General features: G+C 53.3%; 1 protein-coding gene and 1 long non-coding RNA gene across 2 annotated transcripts; one reads left to right on the top strand and one right to left on the bottom strand.

Annotated features, from left to right (window-relative positions):
- Positions 1-1,114: 1,114 nt before the first annotated feature.
- Positions 1,115-6,702, bottom strand: LOC132245846 (uncharacterized). The gene is made up of 2 exons (XR_009457576.1): positions 2,780-6,702; positions 1,115-2,382 (listed from the first exon to the last, which is right to left on the bottom strand). It is a non-coding gene; the product is annotated as an uncharacterized LOC132245846 (long non-coding RNA).
- Positions 6,703-6,778: 76 nt separating this feature from the next.
- LOC132245840 (zinc finger protein 34-like) lies at positions 6,779-18,511 on the top strand. Its single transcript, XM_059718960.1, has 7 exons — positions 6,779-7,060; positions 7,228-7,438; positions 7,866-7,955; positions 8,430-8,602; positions 9,329-9,455; positions 11,710-11,826; positions 13,025-18,511. The coding sequence occupies exons 2-7, from the start codon at positions 7,270-7,272 to the stop codon at positions 13,900-13,902; spliced, it is 1,554 nt and encodes a 517-aa protein (XP_059574943.1). The 5' UTR covers positions 6,779-7,060; positions 7,228-7,269; the 3' UTR covers positions 13,903-18,511.
- Positions 18,512-21,677: the final 3,166 nt, after the last annotated feature.

Here is a 21,677-nt window from a genome sequence, read left to right on the forward strand (position 1 = left end):
AGGGGAAGTGAATGACCTTTGTTTTCAGGAAAATAAGGGCAGTCATGTAGACAATGACAAGTCTTTTCTCCTTGACAATTAGTTGGAGAATTGGGATCACACACAAAGATTGCTTAGGGCCAAAGTTGTTGAAAGTTAAGCTGCCCATACACATTCAGGGGGTGGGGAGGGGCTGTTTAAATTAGAGTGGTTCCTCAACAGCCACTCGAATGAAAACGGCTCATCCTCACATGTATTAATTCCCCACATTTTAAAATGGCCACGGGAACACATTAACTAAAGCTTATTCAATGAGCTTTAGTTAAAGCACCCCTATAGTCATTTTCAAATGTGGAGGGTGTGGGAGTTAATACACATGCTGGTGAGTCAGTGCTGGAGCATTTTAATTAGAGCACAGGGAAGACTCAGTTAATTAGGCCTGCTCCAAAGGGTCTTAATCAGAACACGAACCAGAACGCCTATAGGTTGCCCTAGTTCTTAAACGTAGGTAATGTGCACGGAGACACCTCACACCACCCACCTGGCTGCAAGGGGAACAGGGTCAGAAACACGTCGGGGAGGGAAGGAGGCCTTTCCCAGAACATCTAACACAGTCTCTGAAGATCGGGGGCATGTCAGGGTGGACCCTGCCCTGGTAGCAATCATTCAAGCTACAGTCCAGGCCACAAAGTAATGCAGGTTTTCACAACTGAAAATCTGCCTCTTAAAAAGCTGATTTTCACTGACGTGCCTATTCCTTGTGCTTTCTAGAATGGGTGTGGGACTAGAGATTAGGCACGGAGAACACCACGGGGTCTTACCTCTGCCATGCAGGGTCAGGTTGATGTCTTCCATTGGTGAAAAATAGCTTAAACAAGCTTTCCTTCTCTCACTCGCTGAGCAGCTCCTATTGCTAAGGCATCACCCCAGAGCTTGAGTGGCTCTGGAGCCACTCAATCCGCCAGGTCCAGCACCCAGGACAGAGGTGAGCCAGCCGCCTTTGTGATGTAAACACCACTATGACATCTAGGTGACCGCATCCTACCTCACAGATGGCTGCTGACCAATAACGGGCTGTGTATAGTGTAAGCTTGCTCATGGCTGCATAAGGCTCCATGTATAAGTATCCCCAGAAGAGGCTAAATTTGGTTTAATGTAGACTATCCCAGTCCCTCCAATCACCTTGCTAACAGTGGGAGTCTGGGGTCCAGGCTTGGTACAGTGATAGTCCTTCTGTCCTGTCCTTCTATCTGGTCACTTGACATGCGCATTCCTTTATGCCTTACCTTATGCTAATCTGTTGGCTTTAGAGCCACTCACAATCTTGCACTATAGCTGTTATCCTATTGGGTCAAAAGGTGTTAGAAATTATCATGAAAGGTTACCGTCTGAACTCAGGTTCACACAATAAGCAAATTATGCCACATTACTTTGAGGTTTGAAATTAGCATTACCTGCTCACGCTCAACCCCTTGGTTTCTTATTCCTTGGATTCCTAGGAATGTGCTAATTATGTTAGGTGGTCAGATCTTGTTATGGCTGACATTTAAAAAACCTGTTAGATCAGCTAATCTTGTAGTCTGGGGTTATTTTGGGACCTAGTCAGTCTCAAGATCAGTGCGAACAGTTAGATTCAACACTTTGGTTAAATTGTGACAAATTCCATGTGTGGGTTGCAAACTTGCCAGCTTTGCGTTAGCTAATCTTAACTGCTAAACAATTGCCTGGATGTCTCCAAGAGCATATATTTATTGCTCATGATACTAACCCCTCTGGTTCTGGCTACCACAAGGCTGCCATAAAAAAGAACATTTTTTCTTCCTTGCTGCAGCAGGTCAGATGAGAAGCAATGGCTTTATATTGCAGAAAAGTAGATTTAGAAAGCTGAAGGATGCAGTGGTGTCAACGCTTGCCCTACCCCTGGCTACGAGGGGAAGCACTCTTTGTATTTGCCATAGTGGACAGGCACCAGTCCAGATCCCTGGACTCACTCACAGGTTATTAAATACTCCAGGAGACAGTGGTTGCACAGTACACACCGCCTTGTCGTGGGTCCTTTCTTATAAATTTGCAGTCGGGGACACAGAAGCTATCATTGCTGTAATACCTGTTGTACCGTGTGCAGATTGCTCTTACTGTTGATAAATCTGCATGGATGAAGGTGTTGCAGGGCTTTCATGCAGGAGTGGTAATCTTCTGTCTTGACATCCTCGTGTTGCAGCAGGTATCACTGAAGGGCGGGTGTGACAGCTCGCTGATGTGCTGCCTCTGGAACATGTCATTTTGTGATTCCCAGCTGCCCACGGTCGGCCAGGAAGACATCAGGGTCAGCATGAGGAACATCAGCAGCACGGTGGCACGGGGCCCCTGGGACACATGGCTTCCTCAGAGCCACTCGATCGGCTGCAGTTGTGGAAGGGGCAGGGGACATGAGTGGAGACGGTTATAAGGACTACGGATTAACCACCCACCCACCTCTGTTATGCACCCAAAACCCATCCCGCTCCTATAACCTCCCCCAGCCTATCCTCTCCAACTCTCCCGCCCATCACCTGCCCCCTCCCACCAATGTCCTAAAGCCCCTTCCTCTCCCAGCAGCCATTAGTGCCAGATAGAGATCCTCATCACCTAGAAAAAGGAGAATTGTTATTGGCATGAGCTGTCACACTTAAGTGTGGTGGCTGAGACAGGGTCTCCTTATACTAGGACAGTGTTTCCCAACCTTTTCCTGCCCAAGAACCACTCAAATGAATACATTTTTTCTGCACCACACCTGTTAAGGCATTCCCCATCCTCATACCTATTGTAGCTCGTTGCCATGGCAGAATTCGGTGGCACGCCCCTTCACGTCTGACGGCACGCTTTTGTGCGTGGCACACTGGGTGGGAAGCACAGCACTAGGGACTGAACTGACTTGTGCTGAGATCAGGGCTGCGCTGAGTTGGGTGCTGCACACACCAACACTGGGTCCGGGCTCCTGTTGTGCTGGTGCGTGCACGGACCCACACGGATCATAGCTGGATAATCACATAGCAGACATGCAGAAGGGACACAAGGAAGTTATGATAGTTCTCTTCTGCTCTTGGGGAAACTGAGCCACTGAGCAGTCCTGACAGCTTTCCAACCCTGCTTGAGACAACCACCATAGCCAGTCTTGGGACTTGGCCTTGAGATTCCCACATGGCGTTCGAAACCGGTCATCCTGCAGGAAGGAGAAGGGGCCCAGCTCTTGCACCCCCAGGGAGACATGGGTCACAGCACCAGCCTCTCGCGAGCCCTCGGTCTCACTTGGACTCTCTCTCTCCTTTGCTCTCATTCCAAGTATTGCTGGTGTGACCCCCACGTCCCCCTCTTCCCTCCCATAGGTAGGCAGAGCATGCAGGCATCCGCACTGAGGCTTTCCCCTTCTCTGACTCTTTTTGTTGCCCCAAGTCTGATCTCAGCACTCCCAGAAGCAACCCATGGAGGTTCTGTCTCTGCACGTCCCCTGTGCTGGGACTATGCAGCAGCAAGGCCTTGGTCCAGCTGCTTGCAAGGCTGAGTCTCTGACTCTTCTTCCCTTCCTTCCCCATTATATAGAGCCAGCTGGGGGCTGGCATGGGGGTGGGCAGGGCAGCTCCCATGCCTTTGTCCAGCAGCTCCTTCTACTGCGGTGCTCACAGGCACTGAGTGGGGCAGGGAGCTCTGGGGAGGGGTGGGGGGTCACGATATTGCAACCTCCAGAAACATCCATTCCTCTGCCCCCTGCAAATAACCCAACAATCCCCAGCCCAGCGGCATGGCAGAGACAGACCTGGGCCCAGCAGTGCTGGCCCCCACCCCCTCTGCTTTAACCACTGCTGCTCTCCAGACCCCAAGATAAAACCTCAATCCGAGACTCAGAGAGAAGATCCAGTCCAAGGCTTTTTCTAATGCAAGAAACCCCACTGCCCTCCTGCAGGCAGGGAGAGGACACAGGACTCCTAGTTTCTGGCATGAACTTTAGAATGAGCACCCCGCTTCCCAGAGCGGGTTTCACGGCGGCAATCACGAGCAGGCGATTAATCAGAGCAGAGACGGCTTTCCTTGGGCCGTAGACACCAGGCTGGTGAGGCCACACGTAGGTGGGGATTGAGTTTCAGTTCTGGGTTGAGGGTCTCATGTCCATTGCACATGGCAAATAGGTTATCCTGTGCACGGCTTGTAGATCCTGTGCCTTGCCGGCCCTCAGCTGCAAACCCAGGATTCACCTCCCCTCCTGGAGTTGGGAATAGTTCCCAAGAGCCCTGGCTCCCAGCTTCCTACACAGCCCTGGGACTCCCCCCTGTAGCAGCAGCTCTCTATACTGGAAAACCAAGAATATCTGATGAGTGCAGGTCTTTTCCCAGCCCCTGCATCCCATCCAGTATGAGTGGGTGAGTGGGTGGGGAACGGGGGGCGGGGGTGGTGTAGCAGCAGCTATAATCTCTGTTGGTCTCTTGGGGGCCAAATAGGCTTCAGCAGTCGTGTGCTGGCTTGGGCTTAGAAGAGAGCAGAAAAATAACACCTGCTTCTGCCAGCAGCCAGGAGCCACCACTGTCCCATCTGCTGCTGCTGCCCAGGGCGTCGGAGATGCCTGGTTTTGCCTGGTGAGCCCGACTCCTTTCCTGCATCCTAAAACTTAAGCCTGGGCACTTACACATGCATCTTAACTCTCCCGCTCCTCACTCCTCTCTTCGTTCTGTTCCCTGGGAGAATAATACAGCCTAAAAAAAAGTAACTCCAAATCCACTTTTTCCCATGGTTAAACTGAACCACCACTCTCGCTGTCTATGGATAAATACATAGAGATACATTAATAGATATATTAATGGTGTTTCATTTAAATGATGGGCAAATGTGGATTTGTAACTAATTTTTGCAGCATAAGATAGCAGGGATAGTACGATCTTATGGCAGTGAAAATAACTGCATGTAAAAACGCATGTAGACACTGATAGGGCATGTTAATTGTGCCGGGCTAGCCCAGCCAGCCAGGGGCCAGATCCTCTGCTTCTGCCAGCCCCTATTGCTGCCCAATGCCGCCACCCAGAGCCTGGGGCTGAGCCCCACGGCCTGCTGCCACGGCTAGCACGGGATTGCTTGGCCCCAGGCACATGAAGACGCTGCACCCAAGAGCAGCCGATACCAGCACGAACTGTGCCAGGGTTTATCATGTCGCCGTAAAGGCACATGTAAATGTACCCACTGATGGTGTAGGGACCTTAAGTGTATTATGGGGCCATTTTGGATCATTGTCCCAGCACCAGTTCTTTTAACTGAGACACCAGGAGCCTGAGTGCGGGGGGCTGGACTCGATGATCTGTAAGGTCCCTTCCAGCCCCAAACAACTATGAAACTTTGAAACCTGTCGGAAGCATATCCTTTCCCAGCCCCACGCAGAGGGGAGTCCACAGCACTGCTGGCTAGGGGAACCTTGTCCTGGCTGGCGCCCCAGTGGCCTGTTCCCCAGCCCTCCTCCTGGTCTTGGCTCCCTAAGTTCCCTGCTCCCCCAACCCACTCCTCCCGGGGGGTTATGGTCATGGCTTTATAGGCTTGTGCTCGCTCACTAATAAGCCCCGGTGCCAAGTTGCAGCTGTGCTCCCCTGCACTCAGAGCCCACCCCTACCAGCCCCAAGAACAGCGCCTCCAGAGCTAGCCCTGCTGGGCAGAAAGGATATGGCTGGCACCAGCCGGGAGGCAGGATGCAGAGGGAAGTGTCCTGAGGCCAGTCCCGAACCACATGAAAGCATTTTTTAACAGGACCCTCCTGCTCCCCGGCTCAGCCCCATGTGGCCCGTCCTGGCCTTCCCACCCATCTCCTGCGTAGCTCCCACATGGCCCCACAGCTCCCCTCCCCGCAGCACCCACCTGCCCATAAACCACTGCCCTCAGAGCCCGTCTGGCCCCACATCCCCCACCGCACTGTCCCACATAGGGCCCCACAGCCTGTCCCCTACCTCCCAACTCCTCTGTGACCCCCAGCTCCATCCCGCTCCCTGCCCTCGCCCCTCAGCCTGCTCTCCCCTGGGCTCAGCCCCAGCACAACTGGAGCAGCTCCTGCAGGGACCCAGCGACACAGAGCCAGGCCAAGGACCTTGCTGCCCCTCTTCTCCTGGGACAAGCAGCAAGGGTGGCAACAGCAGGAGCAGCTGCAGGGCCTGCTGTGCAAACCCTGCAGTCCGGCACCAGGTGCCCTGCCGCTGCCAGCACAGACAGACCCCTCGCCCGCCTGCCTGAGCCGTGCCCACTCAGCCCCTCCTGGCTCCTGCCCTGCCTGCGCCCTGCACAGACCCTGGCCACCCCCAGCCCTGCAGCCTCCACCTCCCCCAAACCTCACTGCCTTCCCTGCTCGCTCTGCATTGCCCACGAGCGCAGTGCCCGTCCTGCCAGGCTCCCAGGTGGGCAATGCCCCCTGCCCTGCCCCGGCCACGTCCCGCCCGCCCGCCCCGCCTGCAGGAGGCATCGCCCGGCCGGGGGAGCGGGGCCGAGGGAGCCGGGCAGGGCCCGCGGCGGAGAGGAGCTCAGCACCCGCACAGAGCCCGGCCCGCAGCGCCCGCAGGCAGCGCCCGAGACCGGGACCAGCTGCGCCGGGAAAGGGCACGAGTCCCGGGCAGCCGCGCCCCCCGGCCCGACGTGATGCGGGCGAGGGTCGGCTCCGTGCGGGCGGCACCGCGGCTCCTCTCCGGCCGGGACAAGCCGGGCCGCGGCCCGGGCACGAGGGGCCCACGCACGTGTTTCCGAGCAGGGAAAGGCCCGGGGCAGGGACACACCCCGGGGCTGAGACGCGGGCGGCGCCGATCCTGCCCCGGGCCGGGCCCAGCAGCTCCCTTCGGCCGCAGCCAGGACCCTCCTCCCGCCCCCTGCCCGGGCCCGCCCCTTCCTCTTCCCCTTCCTCTTCCTCCTCCTCTACCCGGACCGGGAGCGGAGCGAGTGTGCGGGGCGGGGGGCTGCGGGGCGGGGCCGGGCCGCCAGGGCGAGGGGCGGCTGTGCTGTGCTGTGTCCTTGCCCGCAGACCTGCGCCCAGGCCGTGGCCCTGGCCGAGGGGGTTCAGCTGGGGCAGGACGAGGACGAGACGCTCCAGGTGAGAACATTTCATGCCGATCACGGATGCTGCTGTCCCCGTCTCCATGTGCTTGGGGCATGTTCCCTCCCAGCCCCGTCTCCTAGATCCTGGCGAATCATTTACACGATCATTTACACGAAACCATACATATTTCTCGAAACCAGTGACATATTTCTTGTCCCCAGGTCACAGTGAGTGTGAAGGCCGAGGAGGTGTCCTCAGACAAGATGCAGCTCGTGGGGACATTGCAGGACCCTGGTGCTTCCTGGCCGGCGCAACCGAGGACCCGTGGTGTGGATGGCCCTGTGGAGGAGTGGGGAGAGAGGGAAACCCTGGGGCCTGGGGACAAGCTACCTCGTGTCCCCAAAGAGGAGCCCTTGCCCCAGCAGGAGTCAGGTGCGGTACCGGGTGTAAGGCCTGGGCGTGGGTCTGGGTGCCTGAGAGGGTGTCCTGCACGCAGGGGGAGAGGCTCGAATGTGTGCCCCTGCCCGGGACAGGGCTGCAATACTCATAAGCAGGTAGCCGGGCTGGGACAGAGCTGTGATCTCTGTGGGTGGGCAGCGCCCAGGCTGGGGCACCCATCTTTCTCAGTGCACGTGTGCAGCTCCCAGCAGAGAGAGGCTGGATCTTGCTTGGACACTGTCGTGCTGCCATGGTAATAATGAATGATCTGGTTGATGTTTTAATGATCAGTGATCCCTTTCTCATGCACCCGTCACCTGTCTGTACCCAATAAGGGGCTGGTGCAGGTGTCGGGGAAATGAGACTGCCCAATGGTTTATGGCTGGCTTAGGTACAGCTAAACCAGGTCTCTATCCTGCAGATGTGCCCAACCCCGAGGAGCCCTGGGAGTTGTCAGCAGACAACAGCTGCTCAGGCTGGTGCCCCAGACGAGGCCCTTCCCCAGGAGCAGGTAAGGAGCGCTGGCTCGACCCTTTCCCACAGCAGGAGGCAGCGTCCCTCAGTGGAGAAATCTGCTGCAACATTTTAGTGGGGCCAGGGCTCCAACAGATCTGTGGTTCTTGTTCTCCAGTGCCCTTGGAAGCATTTCACATGGCCTGGAGAAGATGGACCTTATATTTCCTTTTCCCCTCCCTTAACATGTCAAAGCTGATGGAGCCCCTACATCCCTCCAGCTTCTTTCCCTGCAGGCTCTGATGTGGTGTGATCACCACCTGACACTGGGACACAGTTATTGGGGCTCATCTCCAGCCTCATGCCCGTGGAGGTCTGTTAGCTGTGTGACTTTGAGACTTCCTTCTGCCCCTTCTTTCTCACACTGAAGCCTCCACCTTGCTTAGTCCGAGGGCAGACAAGGAGATGAGAAGGGCTTTCCCGGTGCCAGCAGCACCAGGACTAACCTGTGCACTCTCTTCCCCACCCGCAGGTGCTGGCACCCTGAGCAGAGCGGAGCAGCAGCTTCCTGAGGAGGGTCCTGGAAACCTGGATCTGCAGAGGACTTCCCTGGGGAGACCGGAGGAGAGGAGCTCCCTGACACCTGAGCCGGGCCAAGTGCAGAGAGGGCAGGGCAGGCCTCCAGAGCAGGAGGAGAGCTGGGAGGTGAGCAGGGCACCTGGTGGAGTCATGGGTGGGTGTAGAGCTGGGGCAGAGCCCAGGAGGTGCCAGGGTTGCAGTAAGGAATCTGGGGAGTGGAGAGTCCTTAAGAGAGAGAAGCCTGTGGTGATGGAGGCTGCAAACACACCAAGCTGCTTTAGTAGGAGCTTTCTCCCAAGTGCAGGGAGCCAGGGGTGCTGGCATGGGAAGGCCTGGTCAGGGTGCATGGAGCTGGGGCTCCTGCTTCTAAAAGTGGTGCCCAGGCTGCATCCACATTAGACATTAGGAAGAACTTCTTCGCAGTTCGAGCGGCCAAGGTCTGGAACGGGCTCCCAAGGGAGGTGGTGCTCTCCCCTACCCTGGGGGTCTTCAAGAGGAGGTTAGATAACCATCTAGCTGGGGTCATCTAGACCCAGCACTCTTTCCTGCCTATGCAGGGGGTCGGACTCGATGATCTATTGAGGTCCCTTCCGACCCTAACATCTATGGATCTATGAATCCAGGGGCCAAGCAAACAGAACAGTTTTATCCCAGCTCAGCATGACACCTGAGCTCCTGTGTCCACAGCTGCGTCCACAGCACAGGTCAGCTGAATCCTGGGGAATTTTGCACCCCTACGTGCCCTGGCTCAGCCTGTGACTAGTTGTAGCACAGAGTGATTGCAGAGAGGGCTGTGGGGGCTGGAGGTAGGTGGGATGGGAGACACTGATGGTGTAATGCTTGTGACTGCAGGTCCGGGAGGTGTTTGAGGACGTAGCCATGTATTTCTCACGGAAGGAGTGGGAGCTGCTGGAAGATGACGACAAGGTGCTTTACCGGGACCAGATGCTGAAGAATTACCAAGCCCTTGTTTCCCAGGGTAAGGCTCTGGTTTTTGCTTCTCCTATGTGATCTCTGAAGTTTATTGTCTTCTCCCTGTGTTTCAGCAGTCTTGTTCTCATGCACTTTTCAGGCTGGGGTTTTAATTTCCCTTCCTCCTCACTGCTCTGCCAGTGATCAGGCCTGTCTCACATTTCATAGTGATTCATCCTACTTCATTTCATCCAGGCGCCTTCACTTGAGTCTTCCCCACTGTTGTAACTCCTGGTGCTTCCATACGCATCTGTTTCTGGGCAACATGATCTCTCTTTGCCCTCTCAGCGTGTTCATACCGACTCCAATTCCTTGTACGTCAGTGCACTAAGAGCTGTTTCCAGGAATGGTTCTCATTTCCTCCCTCTCTTGCCTAGCGTGTCCTGTCTAAACACATTCATCAATCCAGTGTGCTCCGTTCTGTGATACCTAAATTCCCTTTCTCCCCCTTGGTTATGACCGAGAAGAAGCTAACAGAAGTCTTATCAGCCTCTGGTGCTACAACACATGGATGATGCATTTCTACATGTCCGTCTCTTGGGATATATGTACAGGTGATGGATCCTAGGTATTTCTGTCATGGGGTCACTAAAAGCTTCTGTCAACCGTCCTTCCTAACATCTTCATCTCCATAGACCAGAGACTTTGGCTTTGTTGTATTTACGTTAAGACCTGTGCCCTCAAGCTCATTCTGCCAGTCTCAAATGTTTTCTTCCTCTCCTCCTCAAATCCCTCTGCAGATCACAAGCCCATCATGGTGAGAAGAAGTGGGCTATGTGCAGGGCCTAGTGCAAACCAGTCTTTGTTTCCAGAGGATCTCTAATACAGCGCCTCTCTTTGGTGTGTTCATAGTGTCAAGGTACTTCACCTTTGCCTAGGCCAGTTGTCTTTTCTGATGCTTTCTTTCCCCTCCATTTCCCCCAGAGCATTTCCATTGTCATGACCCAATGATTTTGTGTGTGCTTCGGCACTGCAGAATTATTTCCCGCCACATGGAGCTTTCTTTGCACGGTGCAATTCTCAGCTGCAGAGAGAAATCCCCGGTGCAAAGGAGTTCCCGCCGCTCGCATGCAAATTAATACCCCACTATTGGCTGTTTCTAAATTATTCCCACGTGGCGGCTAGCGATTGGCTTGCTAGCCGTATAAGAGGCTTGAGCAGTTTCCGCCCAAGTCAGAGATCTCCAAGAATCTCAGGAGGATCCTGAGAACCCTGATTCCGAGAATTCTGGGAGAAATCCGAGAGAATTCCGGCAAGGAGTCCACGATTACCTCGTGGACTTCTACGTAAATCTTGGACCGAACAGTCGTTTGATCGCCCATCAAGAGTCTCTCCCCATCGCCGCATGATCCCTCGACGTACCCTGCGCGCTCGTCGAGAGTCACCTTTCGGACTCTCATTTTGGTTGTTCCACGGAGCCTAGCAAACTCCGTGAGTGTGTATCCAGAGCTCTGTTCGTGTTTGTTTTGTGGAGCCTAGCAAACTCCATGTGTGTCTTTTTGTAACTGCAGCTCAAGAAAGTTTTTCCTGCCTGCACCGTGACCACTTACGGTGTAAGTAAAACAATCTTTAATCTACCTCTACAAGTCAGTTTCTAATTCTAGTTTGCCGTGCTGACCTTTTCCCCAGCCCACGTGCCCTGGCTGCTGGCCAGAGCCCCTTGGCCCCGACATCCATAAGGAAGAGATCGAATGATTTCTGTAGCACAGCAGAGGCCATCCAAACTGGGCTTCCGCATGCTGTGCCACGTGTGTCTTTCTGCCTTCTTTTGTCCAGATCCAACTTTGTGTTCCTGGGAAAGCCTGCAGTATGTGCCAACCTGTGCACTCATCTCCCTCCTAGGTTAATCCTTCCATTGGAGGGTTTGATTGCTCAGTTGTTGCTGCAGTTATTATAAAGTGATGATTTTTGTACTTTGACAAGAGTAAAAGCTTTATCTTTATGCTCCCTATCACCTCACAGATCATTGTATCTCCACACCTGTCCACGGTCACTCCGTCAGTTTAATGCCCTTTCTATACCAGGAGTGGTTGGTGCTTCGTTTCCTGTGACCATCCCACCACTGCCTGGGTGACCAGGAGCATCATCTAATGAAGGCTTCTTTATGCAGCGCCTTCTCTTCCATCCTAAATACTCGTCTTCCCTTGTCCAACAAGCTGTAGTAGAAACCTTGAGTTCCTTGGATCTGCTCCCCTGCCATGGTGGGTTATTCTGAATCCAGTACTGAGTCACGAGCCCTCTTTAACTACCACCCTAAACAGGATATGGAGGTCCCACACCTGACTTAATCTGCCGCATCCAGCGAGGAGAGGTGGAGCTGTGGGTCTGTGATGATGAGGATGGCGGGGAAACCTCAAGGTTGGAGGACCTGCTGTCAGGTGAGTGTGGCTGTGCCCTCCCCTGACTCCCGTCTCGGAAATGCTCCATGCCCAGCATGCTAGGGGCACCTGGAAACTGCAGACCTGCCCTGTGCTGCCCTTCCCGGATGCTGACCTCAAATACAGTACATAATGCTGCAGTGTTTTAAGGCAGGTGTTGTTCCCCATCTCTGATATTCACTGATGTGAAGACAAGCAATGTTCTCTGCTAGGGGACAATCAAGTTTCCTGTCTTCATTTTTTCTTTTTTTAATGTTTAGATGTGGTTTCCCTGGGATGCCATGATCTTAATATACCGTGTTCACTCAGTAATGCAGGAGCTCATTTCCCAAGGTAGTCATATCTCTCCCACCCTCTCCCGAGCCATGATGGGATTGGTAGTCCCCCATGGACATCAGCCTGGTATGCAGAGGCTCTGTAGTCGTTACTTGTAGACACAAAGGAAGTTGAGGCTCTTGCTAGCTTCTCCTGGTCATGTTGACCTGATTCCCAGGACGTTTTTCATCATGGTCTCAGGCTGCATTAAATGGCTCCATGGCATGGGTGGGATTAGGAAGCCTTCGTGTGGCGTGGGGAAGTGAATCCCCTGTGGTTTGCACTAGAATCGCCCCTTTACTCTTTCATTTCTATGGCCCTGAGTGCCACAAAGCCTCAGACTCAGCACCAGAGTCCAGGTTGAGGTTCATGCCAAGGCCTTAGGCCCGGTGCAGGCTCCTGTGACATGCTGACCACCTCGGACCCACCAGCAGTACAAAGCACCATGGGTTCATTTCCTGCACTGACCTTGCCCTGGAAGCAGGCAGGAAGCACACTCCTCTCAGAAGAGAGAGCCAGAGCTTTAAGTCCTCTTCCTCCACAGCCTGGTAGAGCATGAGGCCTTTCAGGCACTGTCCTAATGCACGTGTCCCACGTGTGCTTCTCCCAGCAGGGCCTGAGGTGATGGGGCCGAGACCTGGGCCATGAACTCTGAGAGTCTTGTTTTCAATTCCAGCGAGTAGGGCACATTGGCCTGGCACAGAGACTTGCCCCTGCTTCAGACCAAACACTTGGGGGTTTGACAGGAAGATTTTGATGTCTTGAGGGAACACAAGTGCCAAGGTCCAGGCCTGATCTGAGGCCCTTCCCAGTAGAAGGATTATCAGTGCTTGCCCCTGGCCGCAAGGCAGGGACCAATCTGGGGTTTGTCTTCCCCACACAGGAGGTGCCTGGCTGCTGCACAGAGCTGAGAAGCAGCCTCCTGCGGAAGGACCTGCAGACCTGGAGCCAGCATGGACTTCCCCAGGGAGTTTGGGCGAGATGGACACCCCGAGACCAGATAAGGACCAATGGCACAAGAGTCAGGGGAGGCCCCAAAAGGAAAGGGAGAATGGAGCAGTGAACCAGGTACCATCTGCAGTTGGGTGTGAGAGTGGAGAAGGGGCAGAGCCCGGACAGAGCCCTGGGTGCAGAGAAGAAGTGGAGCTGGGAGAGCTGAAGAGCCCCTGGAAAGAGGCACTGCATCCGGATGAAAGCCGTGGGGAGGGTGTCAGGGGGAAGCAGGAGCTCACGGGCAGGCACAGGGGCAGAGCCCACCCCTGCCCTGAGGTCAGAAAAACCTTTAATAGCCCCTCACCCCTGGCTCTACACAAGATGAGGCATACTGGCAAGAAGCCCCATGTGTGTGCCAAATGTGGGAAGAGCTTCACCTGGTCCTCCCACCTGATCCGGCACCAGTTCACGCACACAGAGGAGAAGCCGTATCGGTGCTCAGAGTGTGGGAAGAGCTTCACCTGCTCCTCCAACCTGATCCGGCACCAGATGATCCACACAGGGGAGAAGCCATATCGGTGCTCAGAGTGTGGGAAGAGCTTCACCTGCTCCTCCCACCTGGTCCAGCACCAGATGATCCACACAGGGGAGAAGCCACATCGGTGCTCAGAGTGTGGGAAGAGCTTCACCCGCTCCTCCCACCTGGTCCACCACCAGATGATCCACACAGGGGAGAAGCCACATCAGTGCTCAGAGTGTGGGAAGAGCTTCATCCAGTCCTCCCACCTGACCCAGCATCGGTTCATCCACACCCGGAAGCATCCATAGTTTTGGGGGCAATGCAGGAAAGTGTTTGGGTATGTCCACCTGATCAGTGGTCACCAGTGGCTGCCTTGAGGCAAGCAGCCTCGTGCTGGTGGACTGCAGCAAGAGGTCACCCAGCCTCGGCCATTCTATGGACCTGCAGACCCCACAGGAGCCAGAGTCTGGTCCCAAGGTTTGATGGGGGGAGGGCTAAGAGGAAATACCTGAGGCAGAGGCCAGTCTAGATGCTGGAAGAACTGGTGGGGGGATCCCTTTGCATCAGCCTTGTAGCCTGTGTCTGTGCCATCATTCTCTAAAAGTGACCTATGCTTCAAGGGGGAGAAGAAGTGGCTCCAAAATAGGGTGCCTGTCCAAAACAACTTGCTCCAAAAGACACCCAGGGACTGTCCTTGCCAGCTCCCACCTTCCTCCTCCATCCTGGCCCCCGGGATTCTGGTATGTCAGGCACCAGAGTTGCAGGAAGGAGGACATTTATGGCTGGGGAAGTATTTCCTGCCCTCTGCCCTGACCTCACCTCTCCTCCCCACTGCATCACCCCTCCCTAGACCTGCACATGCCCATCGTGGTCTGTAAGGAGCTCAGCTGCCACCCCTGAGTCCAACGTGGCAGGTTTTGCTTCTCAGCCCCTCTTCTGTGGTTTTTTTAGCTCTTGGGTGCTGGAGGTGCCATGTCCTGCTGTCAACTCTGCAGGATCACACCTTGCTGACGAATCTGCTTAGTTTTTATACTGTTTCTTCAAGGCATTTTGCTTGATGGTTGGCCTATTTCAGTCTGAACAAAACAGGGAGGAAAAGGTTGATTATCGTATCACAACTCTTAATTGCCGGGCTCCTGCTCTTGATTGTCTAGGTTTAAAGACTGTATCTGTGGCCCCTGTAATAATGGGTCAGTCACAGATGATGGGCTTTGAGTGTCCGACAGGATACTTAGAGGTGTCACCACCAAACCTGTTTTGGGGTGCTTGTATATCAATGGGGAGCTTGTACTGGTGGTTGTCTATTTAACAAACTGCAGACATGCAGTGAATGGCTTGGACATGTCTAACACCTTAGAGTGACATTGGGTTCCTGGTTTGAGCAATGTGAGACTGTCGGGGACAGAACATCCTCCCTGTATTCAGTGTACCTTTTCCAGGTTTCTTTTGAGATGCATATATAGCCTTTTGTTTCCTTTGGCTGCTAGGTCAATTGAAATGCATATGTGGTTTCCTTGCCTTCACTGGCTCACCTTTCTTTAAAGGGCTTTCTGAGGTACACACATGTGATGAGCACATCGGGTCTCTGCCAACAATTTCAACCACTTTTATTATGGTATGGCTTGGGTCTGGTATTGGGTACTGCAAGCACTCCCCTGTCTCAATGCCTAATGGGTTACAAGCCATTAGCGGAGTTTGATTTTCTCGTGGCAGTCTTGTTACCACAGTTCAGTCTTGCCCCAGCCACTGTCCTGCACTTTTATTTTATGTCCAAGCTTTCACAGTTTTCATATTTCATTGTTGTTGAATGTGTAAGTGGCTGTGCAGGTTGGGGGCAACACATATAGGTGAGGGGGTGTATGTCAAAGGAAGTGAAATCCTCACCACCCCTTTCCAAGAGGGGAGCATGGCTGCAGATCAGTTAAGGTCACGTGATATGTCTTCACAAGGCCTGACTTCAGGCCTCCTTCCCAAATACAGTTCCCACTATTTTTGTGACGTAGACTTATGGAGAAGAGGATGGTGTGTTACAGAAGTAGATGCATAAGCATTTGTGGTCAGTGCCCCGACCAGGGTGGAATAGGAGCAGAAGGAGGCACCAAAATGTGTCTGGCCCCGTGTGGGGATGCAGGCAGCCTCTCTTGCTGTGAAGAGAGAGGCCAAATGGCTGCTTGTGTCCCAATGCAGCTCCAGCAAGTGCCTAATGACATGGGAAAGTGCAGGTGGGACCCTGCTGATGAGGTCAGACCTCCACTTACACCCATGGCCACAGCCATCCTAGGCTCCATGTTGTATTGGATCATGGCATTCCCCCGGGAGGAATAAAGCCAGGAGATGTTCTCTTTTCATAGTTTCATCGTAGCTAGGGTCAGGAGGGACCTGGACAGATCATCGAGCCTGACCCCCTGCCACAGGCAGGAATGAATGCTGGGTTCACAAGACCCCAGACAGGTGATCGGCCAACCTCCTCTTGAATTTGCCCAAGGTCGGGGCGAGGACCACTTCCCTGGGAAGCTGGTTCCAGATTTTGGCCACCCTAACTGTATCATATTGCCTCCTGATCTCTAACCTAAATCTATTCTCCATCAGCTTATGACCATTGTTCCTCGTCACCCCAGGTAGTGCTGGGGAGAAATGAGCTCTGCCTGTTTGCTGTTGATCTCCCCGATGAGCTTGTAGGCCACCAGGTTCTCCTCTTAGCCTCCTCTTGCTGAGGCTGAACAGGTTCAGGTCCCTCAGTCTCTCCTCGTAGGGCCTGTCCTGCTGCCCTCTCACCAAGCAGGTGGCCCTCCTCTGAACCCTCTCCAGGCTGCCACATCCCTTTTGAACTGCGGCGCCCAGTACTGGATGCAGTACTCCAACTGTGGCTTGAGCCAATTCGCATAGAGGGGGAGCATCACCTCTCTGGACCGGCTTGAGGTGTATCTTTGGATGCATGACAAGGTATGGCTGGCCTTGCTGGCTGCGGTCTGGCATTAACAGCTCATGTTCATCTTGGAGCCAATAATGACTCCAAGATCCCTTTCCGCCTCTGTGCTTTCAAGAAGGGAGCTCCCCAGCCTGTATGTGTGCTGTGGATTCCTTCTCCCAAGGTGCAGCACCCTCCATTCGTCTACGTTAAACCTCATCCTATTCTCATCAGCCCACTTTTGTAGTCTGTCCAAATCTAGTTGAGGCCTCTCCCTCCCTTCCAGTGTGTCCACCTTGCCCCACATCTTAGTGTCATCAGGAAATTTAAACAGCGTGCTTTCCACCCCCTCGTCCAGGTTGCTGATGAAGATGTTAAACAGTGCGGGCCTGAGTACCGAGCCGTGGGGAACCCCGCTGCTCACATCTCGCTAGGTTGAGTACAACCCGTCCACCACTACTCTCTGGGTGCGCCCCATCAGCCAATTTTTAACCTATCCAACTGTGCAGGCACCAATGCCACAGTCGCTTTATTTATTGAGGATGGGCTGAGAGGCAGTGTCAAAGGCCTTCTTAAAGTCTAGAAAGACTAGGACCACGGCAACACCATCATTTAAGGATTTAGTTACTTGGTCGTAAAAGGCAATCAGGTTGGTCAGGCAGGACCTGCCCTTGCTGAACCCATGCTGATTGCCCCTGGGCATGATCTCCCCTGCAGGCCCCCCACAAATATGATCCTTGATGATTCTCTCCAAGATCTTCCCGAGCCCTGAGGTGAGGCTTACAGGCCTATAGTTAACTTGGATCCTCCTTTCTCCCCTTCTTGAAAATTGGGACCATATTAGCCAGCTTCCAATCCCCTGGCACCTGGCCAAATGTCCATGATTCCTCAGGCAGCTGGGCCAAGGGCTTCGCGAGGACCCATGGCAGCTCCCTCAACACCCTTGGGTGGAGGGCATCTGGACCTGCAGATTTAAAAATGTCCAGCCCTTCCAGAAGATCCCTATCTACATCTGTGCTGACTGAAGGCCTGACAGAGCAATGCCCGAGATTGCCCCTACCTCTGGTAGGTGGGATGTCCTGGTCCCTGTTCAAGAAAACGGGCAAAGGAACTCTTAGAAATATCAGCTTTCTTGTCTGGTGTAGCCACAAGATTACCGTTTGCGTCTTGCAGGGGCCCTACATTGCCTGGTGTCCTCTTCTTGCTCCCAATATACTTGAAAAAGGATTTTTTGTTGGAAGAAGTTCCCACCACAAACCAGTATCCTCAGACCACGGCTGATGCCAGTCGGTCAGTTTGAAAAACATCAACCTCAAGTGAGGGTTTAGGGTTACACGGGACATGGGAAAGTGAGCTCCCCTTTTCCTCAGGAATGTCTCCAGCCCAGGGCAGCTCAGTGGTAAAGGAAGCAGATGCAGGGAGGGGCTGCCTGCTTCCAGCAGTGGGGCAGAGTGGGGGGTGATTTCTCCACAGCCTTCACCTCTGCCCCTGTGCTAGCCCATCCAGACCCCGTATCACTTGTGGTAGAACTGGATGCATCCAGCACTGTAATAGGTCTGGGCCTCTCCCAAAAGCAAGGCCCAGACCAAATCCTGGATCCCTGCATCTTCTTTTTTCTTAATCCCACCCCAGAACAAAAGAACTCTTGAACTGTCCTGTGAACTCATGGGCATGAGACTAGCTTTTGGGATGTGGTGGCAAGAGCCATGATACAAAGTACAGGTTCTTACAGATTACAAAAAGTTAGTTGCCAACCTGCATCCCTAGAAACTAGCCCGAAAAGGAACCCCCCGACACCTCCGGAAGTCTCCCCTAATCACCCTTTGTAAAATGAGAAATTTTACAACCTTTGTATTCTCCCTTGCTGGAGGAAGGGCACATGAGCTCAAAAGCTTGCAACTAAAGATTTTTGTTTGCTTGTTTTTGTTTTTGCAACTGTGTAGCTGGTAGCTAAAAATTTTTTTTTTCTTTCAACTGTCTAGCTGGTCCAATAAAAGATATTGCCTCTACCACAAGATTTCTGACTGCTTGTGCCTTTAGACCAACGCAGCTACAACGTATATCCCCCAAACCACCCTTTAATCCCTAGAGCACTCAAACAGCAGCCTGCAGCTGCCCCCACGTCTGAGCGGTTTCTTCAGTGCACAGTCCTGGCTGAGTGAGCCAGCGAGATCTCCAGCTCCACTCTGCGCTCCTCTGTATAGGGCTGGGCAGCCTCCATGTGCATGCCGCTCCCTTTCCCCCTTACTCCAGCCTCAAGCTTCCTCTTCCCTCTTATCTTTCCTCCTAACCTGGAGGGTTTCTGGGAGTTGCAGTCCAAATGAAGACAGCCCAGCACTGCAGACTGCTCCTTGTTCCTCCTCCTGTTACACACACTACGTTCACATGACACTAGAATATTTGTGCACAGCTCAGGCACTGAACCAGATGCAGCTTCACTGGGGTGGCCTTTATCTTGTCCCACTTTGACTTTCAGATAAGGTCGAAATGGGAAAGAGGATGTTCCTCCTTCCCATGAAGTAGAATATGACGCTAACCTGGCACTAACTTGGCACCAGGACCTTTGGATAGATTTAATAGCTATAGGATTTCATAGACCTTTCATAGATTTCATAGCTATTAGGGCTGGAAGGGACCTTGGAAGATCATCGAGTCCAGCCCTCTGCCCAGGGGCAGGAAGTTAGCTAGGGTCAAAGGATCCCAGCAAGATAGCCATCCAAAAGTTTCTTAAAAGATTCCAGAGCAGGCACTTGCAGCACCTCTGGAGGCAGTCTATTTTAGGCCTTGGGGGCTTGGGCAGTAAAGAAGTTTTTCCCTGGGTCCGGCCTAAAACGGTCTTGGAGGAGTTTGTGACTGTTTGACTTTGTCATCTCTTGGGGTGCTCTGGTGAACAGGCGTTCCCCCAGATCCTGATGCACACCTCTGGGGTACTGCTAGGCACCCACTAAGTCACCCCAAGCCTGCGCTTTTCCAGGCTGAAGAGTCCCATGGCTCTCAACCTCTCATCATAAGGCCTGTTCCCTTGCCCTCTGATCATGCGTGTGGCTCTCCTCTGGACTCTCTCAAGCTTTTCCACATCCTTCTTCAACTGAGAAGCCTAGCATTGGATGCAATACTCCAGCTGTGGCTTCACCAAGGCCGAGTATAGCCGGAAGATGACATCCTGAGATTTGCTTGAGAAGCATCTATGGATGCAAGCCAGTTTGGTTTGCTTTACCAGCTGTGACATCGCATTGGTGGCTCGTGTTCATCTTATGGTCAATCGTGACCCTCAACTCCCTTTTGGCCGTGGTGCTAGCGAGCGTAGCACCGCCAAGCTTACAAGTGTGATGTGGGTTTCTTTCCTAGCGTGGAGTACTTTGCATTGGTACCTTGCATTTTTCTGTATTGAATGTCATCAGGTTTTTGTCCGCCCATTTCCTAAGCCTGTCAAGGTTGGCCTGGATCAGCAGCCTATCCTCAGGTGTGGACACTTTACCCCAAAGTTTGGTGTCACCAGCAAACTTGGTCAGTCCGCATCTGACACCAATGTCCACATCTTTAATAAAGATGTTGAAGGCTATAGGTGCAAGGAGAGAGCCTTGGGGGACACTACTGATGCAAGCACCATGATTCATAGATTCATAGATTATAGAGTTGGAAGGGACCCAATGGATCATTGTGTCTGATCCCCTGCCCCTGCCCGAGGTCAGACGATCCCAGCCAGGTGACTGTGAAGCCTCCTCTTGAAGACCTCCAAGTTAGGTGATAGTACCGCCTCTCTTGGATGCCCGTTCCAGACTCTGGCCACCCTTACTGTAAAAAAATTCTTCCTAATGTCTAACCTATATCTACTTTCCACTAGTTTGCACCCATGAATCCTAGTTACTCCCTGGGGCACTCTGGTAAACAGTGCATCCCCAATTCCCTGCTGTCCTCCTCTGATAAACTTATAGGCGGCTACAATGTTACCCCTCAGCTGTCTTTTGTAAAAGCTGAAGAGATCCAGATCTTCGTCTTCTCCTTGTAGAGTCTTTTGCGGAGACCACTAATCATGTGAGTGCCCCTTCTCTGAACCCTCTCCAGATTCTCTGTCTCCCTCTTGAAGTGCGGTGCCCAAAACTGGACACAGTGCTCCAACTGCGGCCTCACTAATGCCGCATAAAGGGGGAGCAGCATCTCTCTCGATCTGTTGGTCATGCACCTGCTAATACACGACAAGGTGCGATTGGATTTGTCGATGGCCTCGTTACACTGCCGGCTCATGTTCATCTTGGAGTCAAGTATGACTCCAAGATCTCTCTCAGACTCTGAGCTGCTGAGGAGGTCATCCCCCAACCTGTAGGTGTGGTGGGGATTCCTCCTTCCTAGGTGGAGTACCTTGCATTTGTCTTTGTTGAATTTCAACCTGTTTCGTTCTGCCCATTGATCTAACCTGTCCAGGTCGGCCTGTATCTGCTCCCTGCCCTGATGATGATTCACTCCCTCTGATCACCACCCACTAGGTCCAACCTCAGAGCCAATTCCCATGCCATTGGACTAGGATGTAGCCGACACCACAGTTGGCCAATTTTTTCATGAGGAGATCATAAGACACCAGATCAAAGGCTGTTTTAAAATCCAGATATATGATGTCAAGCTCTTCTCTCTTGTCCAGGTGATGTATTACCTGGTCATAGTTTCATAGTTGTTAGGGTCAGAAGGGACCTGAGTAGATCATCAAGTCTGACCCCCTGCCATGGGCAGGAAAGGATGCTGGGGTCAAACGACCCCAGCAAGGTGATTATCAAGCCTCCTTTTGAAGACCCCCAGAGTAGGAGCAAGCACCATTTCCCTTGGGATTTGGTTCCAGATCGTAGCTGCCCTGACTGTGAAGGATGCTGGGGTCCTGATGTCCAGCCTGAACCTACTCTCAGTTTATGGCCTTTATGCCAATTACTCCTGTTAGTGCTTGGGGGAACAGGGTCTCTCCCATTCTCCCATTCCCCAGTAGTCCCCCTTGGTTAGTTTATAGATGGCCACCAGATCCCCTCTCAGCCTTGTGGAGGCTGACCAGTCTCAGGTCCCATACCCTCCCCCCATAGGGCCTGCCCTGCTGCCCCCTGATCGTATGTGTGGCCCTCCCTGCTGTCCACATCCCTCATAGATTCATAGATGTTAGGGTCGGAAGGGACCTCAATAGATCATCGAGTCCGA

Source organism: Alligator mississippiensis, chromosome 15 (assembly GCF_030867095.1).
Source record: "Alligator mississippiensis isolate rAllMis1 chromosome 15, rAllMis1, whole genome shotgun sequence".
NCBI classification, from domain to species: domain Eukaryota; kingdom Metazoa; phylum Chordata; order Crocodylia; family Alligatoridae; genus Alligator; species Alligator mississippiensis.

Bases quoted from the DNA above. Each gene is read 5' to 3' on its own strand.
- LOC132245840 (XM_059718960.1), top strand. From the start codon at position 7,270: ATGCAGCTCGTGGGGACATTGCAGGACCCTGGTGCTTCCTGGCCGGCG. The intron at 8,603-9,328 runs GTGAGCAGGGCA...TTGTGACTGCAG, and splicing joins AGCAGGAGGAGAGCTGGGAG to GTCCGGGAGGTGTTTGAGGA. The intron at 11,827-13,024 runs GTGAGTGTGGCT...TTCCCCACACAG, and splicing joins GTTGGAGGACCTGCTGTCAG to GAGGTGCCTGGCTGCTGCAC.